Raw genomic sequence first — 18107 nt, forward strand, 5'->3', positions numbered from 1 at the left:
TCACAAAATATATAATTTAAATGTTTTTAATTTGATTAGCCTCTGCAATTATCATTTTTTTATTTTATAAATATAGTCAAAATTGTTAAAAATTTGTAAGAAATATTCATTAGATGCAGTATTGCTTAGGGTTCCACCAGGTTCAAATACGTTTCAAATGCGACAAAAATCTAAAATAATCCATTACCGTTGTTACAGTAATAAAATCAACAAAATAATTAAGATTTCAATTCTTAGACTCAATTTTTATTCGTACAACTTTTAATTATGATATTTTTTCTATATTCAGTAACAAGGTGTGATTTTTTTTTAATTTAGACCTTTTTATCTAGGAAAGTATCTCTCTAGTACGAGTTCTTATTTACAGACTTTTATCAGCCTGCAGATAAAAATGAAACATTTTTGTTTTTTAATAACATTCGCCGTTGTTACTGTTATAGCAGTTGACATAAGTAATTATTATGTTTTTTATGTTTACATTCACCTACTCGAGGGAATTAAAAATTTAAAAAAAAAATACAATAATTAACTTTTTTTACAGCGGACTATAAGATTCAGATGGCCAAAACAAGTCAGTGGTTTTTGTTATCATATAAATTTAACTTTAAGTTTAAATATTGGCAAAAACTTATTTTAATATATTTGGTTTAGACAAACAACTCGAGCAAGCAGGAGGTATGAGTTTTAAAATAATATACTGGCACATACTTAGAGCACACTTACCTATAGACGGTGACTACTGAGCCTAATAAGTGTAAAAATGTTTCAATAAAATACTTATTATTATAACCGACTTTATAGCTCAACCAATTATTTGTTTATTCTAGAGAGATTGCATGAGGTAATCAGAAAATTTATTCGTGAAAAAACATTGATGGGTAATTATAATAATACTATACAAGATGGTCATTTTATCGTGAATACTCAATATCTCAATGGGCTTAATTAATAATTGATTTTTAAGTGTTTTGATGTAATGTGATCTTAATTTTTCACAAATTTGTATGTTACTATTTCCATTTCAAACTAATTATTTTTTTGTCAACTTTTGAAACTTACAACGCATACATATAACTATTTTTGGAGTTATTGAAGTTTCGAGTTTAAGGCAGGTGAAAAGGTGGAGTATAGTTGGGTTTGTCATCTGCGTGCATTTCGATATAACAAAAAAAAAAAATTGGTAAAAATTGAGATCCCACCATGAGAAAAATCATTACAATTTTTTATTAAGTCCTATGAGGTATTGAGTGGTTCCCAATTAAATTATCACTTTGTATGATAAAAAACAAACAATTTTAGCTTAGAAAACAGTATGAGTTGATAGTGAAATACAATCTAAATTTATCAATCTAAATTTATCTTATCTTAAGTGACAACGCATAATATCTTATCATTTTATTATCTTCTAAGGAAGTATGGCACTTGCTTCACTTTAGAGGTTTTGTTCAGAGTTTCACTCTATGTTATGTAATAGAGCCATACCTACATTCCTTCCGAATTGATGATGATACCATTGTCTACAATAAAAAACTACAGCCAATATCATTAACTAATCCCTTTATATTATGTCAATTTCAGGGAAAATGGCTATAATGTTTGCTGCACCAGGTAATCATATTTCTCAAATGTATGGACGTATTTGAATATATTTTTATTACATAAAAAGTATAATGTTCTCGTTTTCAGAGGTGGCAATCGTTAAAAATGGACTCAGGAGTAGTAACTCATATTAATTTATATTAAGTCATAGATGCATAATTTTTATAAATTGAGATTTATGATGTACTTCAATGAAAAGATGTCATTATGTACATTGAATTAATAACTTTTTTTTTCAATTTTAGTATGCATGTGTTACCAAACTGAATTGCAAAGAACAATAACCATGGTCTTAGGTAAATATCATAATTTCAAAATAAACAATTTGAGTTCAGTCTTTTAGTAATATGTTTTTTGCCAAATGTTTTGATGGTTATTCGAAATATAATTATTAAAATGTTTAGTAATTAGTCTAAATAAACTCAGTTTTAGATAATATTATAGATAAAATATATTAATGGTTTTTATTTACTGTAAAATTATTTAATATTATTGTTACAGGTATCCCTGTTCCTGAAATTGAAGAAAAAAGTGATTATAACTTCACATTTATTTATTGATCCTAATAGTCCTAAGTCTTAATTGCGTGACTTAAAGATTATTGATTTTTTAAGAGGGCCTAATATTTAGTTTAAATAAACACAGTTTTAGAAACTGTTATAGAAAAAGTATAAACACTTGTTTGTTATATAATTAAAAAAATTTTATTTTACAGATATTGAAATTTCTGACGATGAAAAGAAAAGTAAATACGCATTTATTTGTTAATCGTACATAGCCCTGAGACTTAATTGTATGACTTGATGATTATTTATTTTCTGATACAACATAAACCATAAAAAATGATTTATGTTTATTGCCTAATTTTGAAACTTTTTTGTTACAGATATTGTTCCTGTTGATGAAAACAAAGGTAATTACACATTTTTTTGTTAATCGTACATAGCCCTAATACTTAATTGTATGAGTTATTTATTATACATTTTTATAATCATAACGTTTTTATGAACTCACAATCTTGTTTGTCGTTCCGGGTGGAATCTTGCAACTCAAATTTCGAGCAGTTCCCGATTAGCTATCCGGCTGAAACTTTCAGGGTAGCTCACAATTCAATGACAATGCATTCTTTATCCACAAGAAGTTGAAAATTCCACCCTTAAGGGGGTTAAAATGGGATCGATTTCTTGTCCGTCGTTCCGGGTGGAATTATGCAGTTCAAAAAGACTTATTTCTCACCCGCTAGCAAAAATTATGCGCGGTGCGTTTGGGCGTGAACGGTGCTTGGATATGAGCGGTACCAGGTTCAAACCCGATTCCATCATTATACTTTTTTGCATTTTCTTACAACTTTTATGATAATTTATATAGTAATTACAACTTAATTTCAACTTTTATGATAATTTATACAGTAATAAATCTAAAATTATAAGCTTTTAAATTGATTACTAATTCTTATGATAATCCTTCTGACCATGCAGCAATAACATTGTACATTTAAATGTATAGATACGTACATACAAAAACGAAAAAGAACAAAATAACTAAAGTAGATTAAAAAATTAATCTAGAAATAACGTTTTTATGTGCCTTCAAAAGTATAAAATAACCCTCCGGGGGTCTTGATAACCAAATAGGACAGATGAACTAGAAAAACGTGGGGCGCATCTTTACTACTTCACACGTTTGAGTATATAATAACATTCTCTTCTCATTAATAACTACCTTAACTCATAATTCATGCACATCATCATCTTTTTTCTTCTAAATAAAATAATACTTAATGACATGTCATGTAAAATTGAGCACCACATTACTTTAAATGTTAAGCAAGTAGGTAGTTAACAAAAAAATTGAAGCAACCTACATTAAACAAACTTTGGAGAGAATAGCAATTAAGTGTTTTTAATTTGCAATGAAATTTAAGGCAAGTGGCACGGAAATCCATTAAATTTCATTCCCAAAAAAAAAGTCATACTATCACTTTCTGATCCGTTCGGTTAGAGAGACAACTTAATGCATTAGCATGAAAGCATAGGTTTTAATATCTAAGTAGAAAAATGCGCCACGCGTTTTTCTAGTTCACCTGTCCTATTTGGTTATCAAGACCCCCGGAGGTGTATTTTATACTTTTGAAGGCACATAAAAACGTTATTTTTAGATTAATTTTTTAATCTACTTTAGTTATTTGTTATTGGCTTCAAAAATATATTCTTAAATTGATATATATATATATATTAGTCAAATTTATGTCAAATATATTTTATAGGTTCTAATAATTAGTCTAAAAAAATTCAATTTTATAAACTGTTATAAATAAAATATAAAAACTGGTGTTTGTTTATTATACAATTATTTATTTTATTTTTACAGGTATTGAAATGTATGATGATCAAAAGAAAAGTATATACGCATTTATTTATTTATCACAAATTACCCAAATATTTAATTGCGTAACTTTATGATTATTCATTATTTTATTGTTAACTTCAAAATAATATTATAAATTTGAAACGTATTATTCAGATTTATGTCAATATTTATAGATCCAAATATTTAGTCTAAAATCTAAATAAACTCGATTGTGAATACTGTTATAGATGAAATATAAAAGCTAGTTCTTGTTTATTAAATTGTGAATTATTAAAAAAAATTGTACGGATGTCGAAACTTCTAATGGGAAAAATAAATGTAATTACGCATTTATTTGTTAATCGTACATAGCCCTAAGACTTAATTGTACAAGTTAACTAACATTTATTAATTTTTGACTTAAAATAATATTCTAAATTTGAAATATATTAATCAGATTTACGTTAATATTTATAGGTCCTAATATTTCGTCTAAACAAACTCAGTTTTAAATACTTTTATAGATAAAAAAATAAAAACTGTTTTTTGTTTATTATACAATTGTTTAAGTTTTTTTTACAGACATAAATTATTCTGACGAAGAAAAGAAAAGTAACTACGCATTTATTTGTTAATCGTAAATAGCCCTAATTATATGAGTTAATGATTATTTATTTTTTGTTATTGGCTTCAAAATAATAATCTTAATTTGGACAAAATACTGTAATAGATAAAATAAAAAAACCGGTTTGATTAACTGTATAATTTATACGGTTTATGTTATATATGGTTTATGTTTATTATAGAAACTAATATACATGTTTATTATACAATTTTTAAAATTTTGTTTACAGGTATTGAATTTTCTTATGATGAAAAGAAAAGTAATTACGCATTTCTTTGTTAATCGTAAATAGCCCCAAGACTTTATTGCGTGACGAGTTAATGATTATTCATATTTTGTTTGAAATATATCTTTCAGATTTAATTTAGTATTTATAGATCTTTAAAATATAAAAATGGTTTTCATTTACTGTAAAATTATGGAACACATTTTTGTTACAGGTATTCTTGTTCCTCTTCTTGGAGGAAAAAGTAATTATACCTACGCGTTTATTTATTAATCTTAATTAGTCCTATGAGTTGATTGCGTGACTTGACGATTATTCATTTTGGTCATTAGGTCCTAATGTTGAGTCTAGATAAACTCAGTTTTATATATTGTTATAGATAAAATATAATAATGGTTTTTATTTTAATTTTATAATTATTACAATACTTTTTACAGATATTAAAAATTCTGATGAAAGCTTTGATGATGAAAGTTCTGTTGAAATTTCTGATAGGAAAAAGAAAAGTAATTACGCATTTATTTGTTAATCGTAAATAGCTCTAAGTAAGATATGAGTTAATGATTATTTATTTTTTGTTATTGACTTTAAAATAATGTTCTCAATTTGAAATATTTTAGCCAAAAACATGTAAATATTTATAGGTCACAATAATTTGTTAAAATAAACTCAGTTAAATACTTTAATAGATAAAAAATAAAAACTGGTTTGATTAACTGTATAATTTTGCAATATTTTTGTTACAGATCCAAAAAAAAGTAAATACGCATTTATTAATTAATCACAAATAACCCAAAGATTTAATTGTGTGACTTAATAATTGTACATTTTTTGTTATTGTCTTTAAAATAATATTCTAAATTTTAAATAAATAAAACAGTCTTTTGCTAATAGGTTTTTAGGTTCATACAAAAGCTGAATAAAGTGCTAATAGTAGATTAATATTTTATTATGTTTTAATTTTAAAAATATTACCATTCAAATATACTTTGAACATTTTTCATGTTTCTTGATAGATTTACTCAAAAAGGTTTTAGGAGCGGTTTGACCATAAGGCAAGTCTTATGTATGATGTACACTGTTCAACAGCAGACAGTCAATTTGGGACAAAATGCCCAAACGTTTTGTTGTAATTTTAAGATGGTGTCAACATTAATTATTAAATAATGACGATTATTAAGTTGCATATTTTATATTTGTTTAATATTCTTATTGTATTATTTTTTAAAATTATTGTTTTTTTTTTATTCTAGATTTATTGCATACTTTTAAGGAAAGTTTTAAGTGTGCATCAATAGGTAATTATTATAATTATACAAAACATAAATAAAAAAACGTATAATACAGTATTTGAATTGATATAAAAAAGTTCAGCATTGATTTACCTATATGCAAATTTATCAGTGATATATCTTACAACAATACCGAGTATGCTTACACATTATTTTTTTTAACTGACAAAAAAAAAAATTGTTTATGTTAATAGTATACGTGAAACAATCACGAAACAAATAGTAATATAATTTTAAAGACACATTTGCTCAGGAATTAAAAGTAGTGAGTATTAAAAGGCATATACTTAGTTTTAACAATACATGTTTACAAGTCTGTTAGCTTTTTTAATATCTATTTCGAATAACAACAACTTAAATCTCGTATGGTTAATAACTTTTGACTCCTTGAATTATTTTGCTTCTCATAAACCTATTTAAGTTTAAAGTATAGACAAATTACTACCTACGAGTTCACCATAAGGAAAGTTAAACAAAAAAATTACATTGAATGTATTATGTACTCCATTAATAACACGAGCACACAATTTTTTTATGTATAATATTTTCGCCATCAACACGGTTATTTATTGATTTGTACAGATTTTGAAGACCGCGAATTGTTAGAACTTGGAAAAGTCAGAAGAGAGCTAACTGGAAAAGTCACAAAAAAAATGGTCGAGTACATAGCACGTAAGTATCATATTAAATTGTAATATTTACATTTATATTTTATATAATAGACATATTCTGAAAAACGGTTCAGATGAACTTGAAAGTTCTCAGAACTTTAAATGGCAGGATAAAAATAAAAATAAATTTCTCCGCTCACTTTGACTTGAACTCTTGTCTGAAGGCACCTATTTGACGTTTACATTTAATTAACACAGACAATGACACATTTTTTTTACTGCTCAAGTAACAAAAACTAAATATGACGACTATTGGAAGTGGTTGTTGACTGGTGTATTGAATTTTAGTTTGTTGTTTAAATTGTTCAAATTTGTTTTTTTTTTTCAATGCCCAATGTATTTTTTGTGATCGTCAATTAACAACACATTTCAACACCTCTTTTTTCACAAAAACTGAAAGAGTTAATAATCTACAACAATATAACAAGAATAGAACCTATTTCATATCATTTATCCTAATAAGTGATGACCAAATTGGTCAATTGTAAATATATAATATTTATCCACACTTACATAAATTTGGACAATACGGACAATTTGTATATTGTATTTATACACGTTTATTAGTGATGTCTTACACAATACATAAATGCAATATCTAGTAAGTTAAGTTTGGAAACTGTTTGAATAAAGCTTTTTTAATTTTTTTAGACTATAACGTCGATAAAGATTTCACAGATATTGACCCGAATTGTCGGCTAATAGGATTGCACGCAAGTATAGTACACCCGGAATCATATGTAATACAATTTCGATGCTTTGGTGATCGCAATTGCCGATTTAATTGTATAGACGGAAGTAAGGAATCAATGCCTGGCTTGGGGCACGTTACACAATGAAAGTTTGTGATTTAGCTTAGAAAATAACCAGCATTAATAAAGTGAAAAGTTTTCACTTGGAAGCTGTTATTATAATTTAGACTGGGAATCTTAGAGTTAACTTATTAAAAAGTATGCAATACTATAGTTATTATATAAAAATAATTGTTCCAAATCGTATTTATATCCAAATTGTCAAATTTAATGTATCATGTAATAAATGTTTACGATTATAAACTCGTTTGTTGATTCTTATCGGATTGTACAAATTTGATTCTGTGAGAAAATATTTTGAAAATAGTTTCTTAGTTTTTTTTATTCAACCCATTTATTGGCTTAATGTAATCCATTTAAGCCCTATGTCTCAACCACCAATCTTTATAAATCTTTAAATTTTAAATTAAATAAAATCTGACATTAGATCTACCATAAATAAAAATATTAACCGAATATAAATACATTTGCTTCATTGATAAAAAAAAATATTGCTACATATTTTTTTAAAGATGATTTCATTCATGTAAGAAACTAGAAAACAAAAGCTACCACATAATATAAAATCTAACTTTTTTCATTGGTTAAGCCACACTAAAAAAATGAATAGTCAACTATAATTATAGAGTGACTTGACTAAAAGAAACTAATATTTTTAACATTAAATGGTACTAATAAAAATGCTTATACAAGTTATTATTCGAGACAAATAATTATGATGTTAAAATTTAACATCCTTATTGCAATCTCTAAAATTCTAAAAAATTATATTGAAAATATAATTGTTTTGTTATATTTTATATTAATATATATTTTTTTTATAGCCTTTAAATATTTATAATATGAGTTCTTTTTGGGCCACATAAAAATAATCGGCGGGCTGTATGCAGCCCAGGGGCCGCTGGTTGAGTATGGTTGTGTTAAATGCTAATATTTTATTCTTCTAAGATTCCAAGTAGAAAGCAATATTTTCTTCATCTCAAAAAAAATAATTTAATAATTATTAACTTACATCTCCTAATTTCTATAAAATGTCTAATCTAAAACAATATTATTTTTATTTTGTACATTTTTCGGTTATATCTACAAAAGACAAGTTCAAAATGAAGACGTTGACACAACTGAAAATATACAAAGTAACAATTTACTAATAGTAATAGTGTAATATCTATTATTCACAATATACAGTTTTTCAATACTAAAATATTGCACATCTAGACTCTAGTGCATATTGATATTTGAAACATACCTAACTAGTAACTGAATAATCATAAATGACATATTGATATGTAGCTTGATAAACCAATACTGACTATTGTAATCAGTGACAAATTGTACATTAAGGTTTCAACACATCATTATCTTTCCAGTAATCTTCTTAAAAAATGTCCTGCTAAAAAATACAAATTAAAATTTTAGTATAAGATATATTGTACTTACAGCTTTCTAGCGGTTAGTCATCAACATTTATTCCAGTTAAACTATAATTAACAACTGTTAATTGGCCATATAATAATATGATATTACGTATAGTATTAAATAAATCAGTAGGTATATTGTATAACTTGGTTGTTATGTTGAGTTTTCCAAGTCTTAAATACAAATTTCACTACTACTAATGAGAACTAAATTATATTTATGAAATCATTACATTCATTATAGTTACAGAATAAATTGTAAAATACATTTCACTACCCACAATTAGACATTTTAAAACACAATACTAGTTTCTTCTTTATATATAAAAAAAACTGTTCACAAATCACGAGTACACGTTGTTTGTCGTTTGACAATTTAAGTTTTACTCATACCATATTATAATGATACTGTGATAATAATATTAACGCTATATTATAATCTTACCGTAAAAGTGGTTTAAGGCAAAATCGTCCACATCGCAGTCTACTGATAATACATGTGAACGGATGACGGTTATGTAAGGTATATTTGTTTCCAAACAGGTGGATGAAGATTCGATTGTCCATATAATAATAAAAAAAAATTAGAGCCAGAGTTATTTATGTCTCATTATCGGTGACAGTATTATCGATAGGGTCCAATATTATCATTATTTACTGGCAAATAAAAGTGCTCCTGCTGAAAAACCGAACAAATATTGATTTTAATTTCATATCTTTACTAAGTCACAGAAAACGAACAGATAGTTGAAAATTTAAAATTTAAACGCTAACATTTTTTCAAAAAAAATTGTCTATAAACTTATGGAATTAAAAACATATGTTTCCATTTGAAAAAAAACGAGTTTCGTAGTTTTATAACGTATAAGGGTTGAAGATAAAAAAATTCTAAATATTGAAAAATGTAGTAAAATATGTACCTAAAAGTTTAGAAAAAAAAAATTCTCAAAATATTCAAATTTTCCGAGAAAATGAGTGTTTTACGTTAGTTGGATCACCCTGTATATATTTTTTCTTTCTGATTGAATACATCAATAATTGCAATGGAAGTCATAAATTTATGACTTTTAATTTCTCATAAACTATTAAAATAGGGGTTTCGTTATTGAGAAACAGCAATAGTACTATTTAATACTATTTATTAAAAATAAACAACTATATCTTAAATTTTTATAACATTATATATTTCAACTTATATTTATAAGCTTTACATTTTATCAAAGTATATATTACATCAATAGTGCGTTTGAAAAAATCAATGATTTGGAATTTTCACCGTTATTTACAAAAATGATACAATAATTTGTCCCTAGAAAAATTATGTCAGAGGCATTATTTCTATGTGTGCAACACTTTTCAAGTTATTAACAAAAGGTCAAATTTATGCTGTTCAATTAGGATAAATATTGATTTTAAATCAAACCCATTTTTGCAAAAAAAAAAAAGATGTCTTATAGTATGTATCAAAAATAAACAATGGCGGGTGGTTGTTGGTCAAATTTCAGAAAAATAATAATTTATAAACATACAACGATATAGTAATCGTATTGACCTTAATACAATTTTAAACACATTATTGACAACGATTTATGTATATACATCTACAGATAGACATCAAAGTGTTAATTTGACAGCGATTCTATCAATACATATGAATAACAATCCTAATAATTTTAATCACAATTTATATAGTTTTACTAGTCTTTTTGTATTGTGGAAAATAAGTTTGTTTATGCCCCTATTTTGTTTACAATTCATTGAGCAGCTATGGACTACTTATTATAAAACACCAACTCTTGGTCTAAAAGTTAGATTGAAAGTAGATCAAATGTAGGGCTATAACATACACAATTTTCTGAGAAATCTGTATTGAAAAATTTTTCAAACAAAGGCAACTTTAAAATCTAAAGGTATAGTTAATAAGTAGAATATTATAATGTGCACATATGTTTTGAGAATTATAATAAAAACATGTTTGAAGGCTTAACTCAAAAATGTAATAAGGTGACTCATGTACACACATATTTCTGTTTGAAAAATACTATAGATACTATATTGCTTTAACTTAATATAGTTGATACTTAGTTTACATAGGTTCATTTCAAAAAAAAAAATGTGTTGTATTGTGGTGTGTGTAGTACTTGTATACTTTGATATTTAATAAGCGCAAAACTAATATGTTATAATACATAACGGCCATTTGATTACTGCTTAAGCTACAGACTAATATCTTATCAGCTATAGTTGTTCTTGTGACAATGGACAGTGTGCACGGTAAGCAAAACATACAGCCTGATGATAATACATTTTGTACTACTGTTGAAACACCAGAAAAAAATTGACAATGATGATATAAAACAAGCTATTGGTATAAGAGAAACCCATTCTCACACTAGGGTTAATTTCCCCTAAATTAAAACATTTAGTTAAGTTTGGTGGGATGGTTACTTTAATTCGATTGGATGACTGAAAACTAGACTCTAACGGATTGATATTATTAACAACATGCATGTTCCTGGTATGATGAGGTCACGTTAATCAGTGCTAAGTCTGAATAGGAAAAACAAAAGGCCACTAATATAAGATATGAATAGGTTGGTGGTCGAGACATTGGGATTAAATGGATTACATTAAGCCAACAAATGAGTTTATAATCGTAATTAAAACTGTTTATTGCAAGATACATTAAATTTGACAATTTGGATATAATACAATTTGGAATAATTGTTTAAATATAATACCAATAGTAATGTATACATTTTAATAGGTGAACTCTGAGATACCTGGTCTAGATTATATTACCAGAGAAGCAAATGAATATTTTTCACTATATTATAATGATGATTATATTCTAAATGAAACCATACTTCATACATCAGTCCTCAAACATTGGTGTTGTACAGTGCCCGAAGCAAGGCATAGTTCGAATACTGTTGTCTATACCAGCAATTTTACAAAATAAATGATCATGTCTATTAGCTTGTACTATATATGATTCCGGGTGTTCTATACTCAACAGCAATCCTAGTAACCGACAGTTCACGTAAATGTCTGCTAAATCTTGATCGGCGCGGTGACCTAAAAAATAAAAAAAAGCTTCATTTAAACATTTTCCAAACTTAACTTACTGGTTACTATATTTATTTATTGTGTAACACACAACTAATACACGTGTATATATACAGTATACAGATTGTCTTTATTTCACAGCTATTTTATTCTCAGTCAATGACTTATTCAAATGGAGATAAAATGACAGGACACCCTGTTTATCATCAACTATTTTCCATGGAAATTCTATAATGCACCTTAAAAAAGTAAGCCCTAGTTTGTTTCATGAATTCATTAAAATCGTACAGGCTTTTATATTAAAAATAAAACATAGGAAATGGAAAATGAAGTTTTGCCTTGTTGAATATAACTTTGTAGTAGACTGTATTTGTAGTTTATATCAAATAGGTTATATTATTGTTATATTGGTACCTCTTACAGTTATCTAACATATCTAATATCTAAAATATTATTGAAACTATTACAATTTGAAATAATATTTACTTGTTAAGTCGATATCCAATCGTATTATAGCTTTATTAAGTAGTTTTCTTCTCGCTTTTCCAAGTTCTAACAATTCACGGTCATCAAAATCTGTACAAATTAATAAATAACTGTGTTGATATTAAAATATATCAAGAAATATAAAGAAAAATATAATACATAAAAAAAATGTATTGCTCGTGTTATATATATCAATTCCAATACTGTTTTATACATTTTTTATTTATGTTTTGTATAATTATAACAATTACCTATAGACTGATCAGTACCAACATTTTTCATCACAGTATGTTACAAATCTAGAATTGAAAAAAAATTATTTATAAAAAAGTTTCGAATAATACTATATGCATAATAGTACCTAAATATAAATAAAATATAAAAATTTAGAATATTAGTTTAAAGACAATAACAAAAAATTCAGTACAATCAATTAACAAACAAATGCGTAGTTACTTATGTCCTGAGAGATACCTGTAACAACAATATTTAAAATGTACACAGTTAATCAAACCAGTTTTTATATTTTATCTATAATAGTATATAAGTTTATTAAGGCTAATTTTAGGACTTATAAAATATATCGACATACATTTGACTCATATATATATCTATTTATGAATATTATTTTGAAGTCAATAACAAAAATTGAATAACAATTAGGTCTTAGGGCTATGTACGATTAACAAATAAATGCGTAATTACTTTTCTTATCATCGTCAGATATTTCAAAATCTGTAAAAAAAAAATAAATAATTGTATAATACACAAAACCCAGTTTTTATATTTTATAACAGTTACCAAAACTGAATTTTTTTAACCTAAATATTAAGATCTATAAAAAAAATTAATAATCATTAGGTCGCGCAATTAAGTCTTAGGACTATTTAAGATTAATAAATAAATCTATAATTACTATTTACTCCATGTTCAGGAACAAGAACAACTGTAATAAAAATATTTAATAATTTTACAATAAATGAAACGATTTTTATATTTTATCTACTAAAAAATCATTAATTCACAAAACTAAGTCTAATGACTATGTACGATTAACAAATAAATGTATAATTACTTTTCTTTTTCTTTTTCCATAACAGTGTCTATAAGTGAGTTTATTTAGACTAAACATAAGGACCTAATGAAAAACGAATAATCGTCAAGTTACGCAATTTAGTCTTAGGACTAATTAGGATTTATAAACAAACGCGTAGGTATAATTACTTTTTCCTCCATATGTAGGAACAAGAACACCTGTAACAAAAATATTAAAAAAATTTACAATAAATAAAAACCATTTATATATTTTATCTATAACAATATCTAAAACTGAGCATATTTTAACTAATTACTAAACATTTTAATAACCATATTCACATTCAAATAACCATCAAAACTATTAGTTAACAATATATAACTAATAGACACTGAACTCAAATTAAATTTTCATTGTTTTTGCTTTGAAATAACTAATTATTATTATTGAAATTGTGTATTTACAAATTATGATGTTTACCTAAAACTCTGGTTATTATCTTGTGGAATCTAGTTTGGTAATACTTGCATACTAAAAATGTTTAAAAAAAAAATAGTCATTCATTATATATATATATATATATATTATGCAATTATGACTTTATATAAAATGTGAATGAGATATTACTCCAGAGTCCTCTTTTAGCGATTGCCACCTCTGAAAGCGAGAACATTTTTTAAATTATTATGACAAAAATATGTGCTAATACGTTCATACATTTGGATAAAATTATTACCTGGTGCAGCTAACATTATAGCCATTATCTCTAAAATTGACATAACATAAATTTACATTGTTTTTATACAATGTGATCTCAATTTTTCACAATTTCTGTTTGTTATTATCCCCCCCCCCCACCTAGTTTTATTGTAAAATGTACTAACAGTTTTGAATGGTTGATAACCAGCTTTAAACAGATTTTTTTAAAGTTATAAGAGTTTAAAAGTTAGGACGGGAGGTTAAGTGCACTCAGATAAAAAAAAATACTACACTCTACCTTTCCCCCCCCCTAACTTGAAACTTCAATAACTTAATAAATAGTTATCCAAAACTGATTATCGAACGGTCAAAATTATTAGTACATTATTCTCAATATAAAAAATAATAAAATGTATATGTTACCATTTAAGTTTCAAAAGTTTATAAAAGAATAACTAGTTTGGAAGGGGAGTTGGAACATATAATACTGTGAAAAATCAAGATCACATTACATAAAACTACTAAGGGAAAAAAATGCAATTATTTATTATTAAGCCAATTCAAAAATATTGAATAATTCACTATAAAATGATAACGTTCTATAATAATTATAATTACCCATCGAAGTTCTTCCACGAACCAATTTTCTAATTACCCTATGCATTCTCTCTAGAATAAACAAATAATAGTTTGAGGTTTAAATTAAGTTATAATAATAAGTATTTGGTTTATATCTTTTTACACTTCTTAGGTTTAGTAGGCGCAGTCTATAGACAAGTTGTATGAAGTATATCAATTTTAAAACATTTTTATTTTCATAAATAAATAATTTACAAATTAACTATAGGTATTTGTGCTCTAAATATGTTTCAGTACATTATTTTTAAATACATACCTCCTGCAAGCTCGATTTTTTTGTCTGAAATAAAAAAATTAAAATAAGTTTACGCAAATATTTAAACTTAAAGTTAAATTTATATGATAAAAATTGAATTACTGACTTGTTTTGGCCATCTGAATCTTATAGTCCGCTGTAAAAAAAGTTAATTATTGTATTTTTTTTAGATTTTTAATTCCCCCGATTAGGTAAATGTAAACATAAAATACATAATAATTACCTATGTTAACTGATAAAACAGTAACAACGGCGAATGATATTAAAAAACAAAAATGTTTCATTTCTGTCTGCAAAAAATAATAAACATAAAGCCTTTTGTAATAGACAAAGTCGTTAATTAATTATGGACTCCTATGTGGAACTGAGAAGGTATTCGTTTTAAAATGTTAACTTTTTCACCACTGAACCAATTTGCTTATGTAGTTAAAAAAACATATTTGCTTTTTTCACAATAATATATATTGCATAATTATTAAGTTGAAAAGTATGCACATTTTATTGGTTGTTTTTTCTGATACTAAATGTGAACTTTTTAAAAAGTAGGTGAAATGAGGCACATTTTAGGTTAGATTTCTAATTAATAGACATGCTACACGAATAAAACGGTAACAATTTCTGTACTACATTAGAAATGAAAATAATCAATCGGTTAAGAGCTTATTGCAAATCTAAACACGGAATTAAAAAACATGGAAAATTAGAAAAACTTAATAAAAATGTTTAAAAAAACTCACTAGAAATCTTTCAAGTTATGGTAGAACTCTTGTGAACTTCAGTGTTAAAACAACAGTTTTAAAGTGATTCCTCTTGTTGGCCACTTGTTAACCGAAACAGTAAAATCTTTAAACATTTTTCAGTATGCAAATATATTTTGGTACGCTTACTTGTTTGTACAAATATGAAGCAAAGTTTAAACAATTTTTTTTGTAGCTATTTCTTCTACTATTACGATGGGCAACATACATAACAACTAAATGTTTTAATTTAGGGGAAATTAACCCTAGTGTGAGAATGGGTTTCTCTTATACCAATAGCTTGTTTTATATCATCATTGTCAATTTTTTTCTGGTGTTTCAACAGTAGTACAAAATGTATTATCATCAGGCTGTATGTTTTGCTTACCGTGCACACTGTCCATTGTCACAAGAACAACTATAGCTGATAAGATATTAGTCTGTAGCTTAAGCAGTAATCAAATGGCCGTTATGTATTATAACATATTAGTTTTGCGCTTATTAAATATCAATGTATACAAGTACTACACACACCACAATACAACACATTTTTTTTTTTGAAATGCACCTATGTAAACTAAGTATCAACTATATTAAGTTAAAGCAATATAGTATCTATAGTATTTTTCAAATAGAAATATGTGTGTACATGAGTCACCTTATTACATTTTTGAGTTAAGCCTTAAAACATGTTTTTATTATAATTCTCACAACATATGTGCACATTATAATATTCTACTTATTTACTATACCTTTAGATTTTAATAATAAATAGTCCATAGCTGCTCAATGAATTGTAAACAAAATATGGGCATAAACAAACTTATTTTCCACAATACAAAAAGACTAGTAAAACTATATAAATTGTGATTAGAATTATTAGGATATTATATTTTATTCATATGTATTAATAGAATCGCTGTCAAATTAACACTTTGATGTCTATCTGTAGATGTATATACATAAATCGTTGTCAATAATGTGTTTAAAATTGTATTAAGGTCAATACGATTACTATATCGTTGTATGTTTATAAATTATTATTTTTCTGAAATTTGACCAACAACCACCCGCCATTGTTTATTTTTGATACATACTATAAGACATCTTTTTTTTTTTGCAAAAATGGGTTTGATTTAAAATCAATATTTATCCTAATTGAACAGCATAAATTTGACCTTTTGTTAATAACTTGAAAAGTATTGCACACATAGAAATAATGCCTGTGACATAATTTTTCATATCCAAATAGTCAAATTTAATGTATCTTGTAATAAATGCTTACGATTATAAACTTATTTGTTGATTTTTATCGGATTGTACAAATTTAATTCTGTGAGAAAATATTTTGAAAAAAGTTTCTTAGTTTTTTTTATTCAACCCATTTATTGGCTTAATATAATCCATTTTAGTTCTACGCCTTAACCACAAATCTTCATAGCTTATATTAGTTGCCTTTTTTTTTACTTCATTTTTTCCCTATCTAGACATTATAAGATGTTTAAGCATTATAACTTTTGATGTTTTTTTTTTCAAATTGAAAATTGTATGCAAGAGTAACCTTAATATATTTTGTAGTTAGCATCAAAAACATATTCTTTATAATTAGAACAACACTTTAAGAATTTAAAGAGACTTCTGTACCTATAAAAAATTGTGTCGTAAGTCATATTCGATTAAAACTTTATTTAACGTTTACAATACTCTTCGACTAATTTACAAAAACCTTAAAATGTTTAACTTTTCTAAGCTATTAAATAGAACTCCAGTCTGATCAAATGTGAATTTTTAACATATTTAAGTACATATATATCAATAAGGCGTTGGAACAACCAATTTTGATTTGTAATAATTTTTACCGCTATTTGCCAAAATAAATAAAATTCACTTGACCAACTAAAATTGTAATATTATTCGGCGAGTGGTGCTTTTATAGTCCAATATAGTTAACCATGTATACCCGGTTACACATACATTCAAAATTTTCGTTTTTAAGTAGAATTATTTCTATATTATAATATTTGTTGTTTTTTAAACCCAAAAATTTTCTATATGAGTAACCATAATATTATTTTGCGCTAAACATAAAAATATGTTTTATAATAAATTTCACAAATCGTGTGCACAATATTTTTCTACTTATTAACTACACCTTTACATTTCTAAGAGGCCTCTGTACTTAAGAAAAGTTGT

At 25.7% G+C, this 18107-nt stretch overlaps 1 protein-coding gene and 2 long non-coding RNA genes across 4 annotated transcripts; all 3 read right to left on the minus strand.

The window, feature by feature from the left end:
• Nucleotides 1–8403: 8403 nt before the first annotated feature.
• On the minus strand, nt 8404–9335 carry LOC126837627 (uncharacterized). Of its 2 annotated transcripts, none has more exons than XR_007685590.1 (3): nt 9015–9335; nt 8824–8964; nt 8404–8552 (listed from the first exon to the last, which is right to left on the minus strand). It is a non-coding gene; the product is annotated as an uncharacterized LOC126837627 (long non-coding RNA). The 2 variants fall into 2 exon arrangements; XR_007685591.1 differs by having other exon boundaries at nt 8824–8967.
• A 2513-nt stretch (nt 9336–11848) lies between these two features.
• On the minus strand, nt 11849–13282 carry LOC126837628 (uncharacterized). The gene is made up of 5 exons (XR_007685592.1): nt 13253–13282; nt 13004–13021; nt 12799–12846; nt 12548–12637; nt 11849–12070 (listed from the first exon to the last, which is right to left on the minus strand). It is a non-coding gene; the product is annotated as an uncharacterized LOC126837628 (long non-coding RNA).
• A 158-nt stretch (nt 13283–13440) lies between these two features.
• LOC126837635 (uncharacterized) lies at nt 13441–16151 on the minus strand. Its single transcript, XM_050571574.1, has 11 exons — nt 16065–16151; nt 15915–15997; nt 15401–15467; nt 15284–15313; nt 15178–15201; nt 14901–14951; nt 14320–14349; nt 14211–14240; nt 14064–14114; nt 13772–13801; nt 13441–13493 (listed from the first exon to the last, which is right to left on the minus strand). The coding sequence occupies exons 3-11, from the start codon at nt 15459–15461 to the stop codon at nt 13441–13443; spliced, it is 360 nt and encodes a 119-aa protein (XP_050427531.1). The 5' UTR covers nt 15462–15467; nt 15915–15997; nt 16065–16151.
• Nucleotides 16152–18107: the final 1956 nt, after the last annotated feature.

The sequence above is a fragment of the Adelges cooleyi genome, unplaced genomic scaffold (genome assembly GCF_023614345.1).
Source record: "Adelges cooleyi isolate 19-005CV unplaced genomic scaffold, UGA_ACOO_1.1 ACOO_flye_CR_arks_rails_tigmint_CR_PRNA_263, whole genome shotgun sequence".
Taxonomy (NCBI): domain Eukaryota; kingdom Metazoa; phylum Arthropoda; class Insecta; order Hemiptera; family Adelgidae; genus Adelges; species Adelges cooleyi.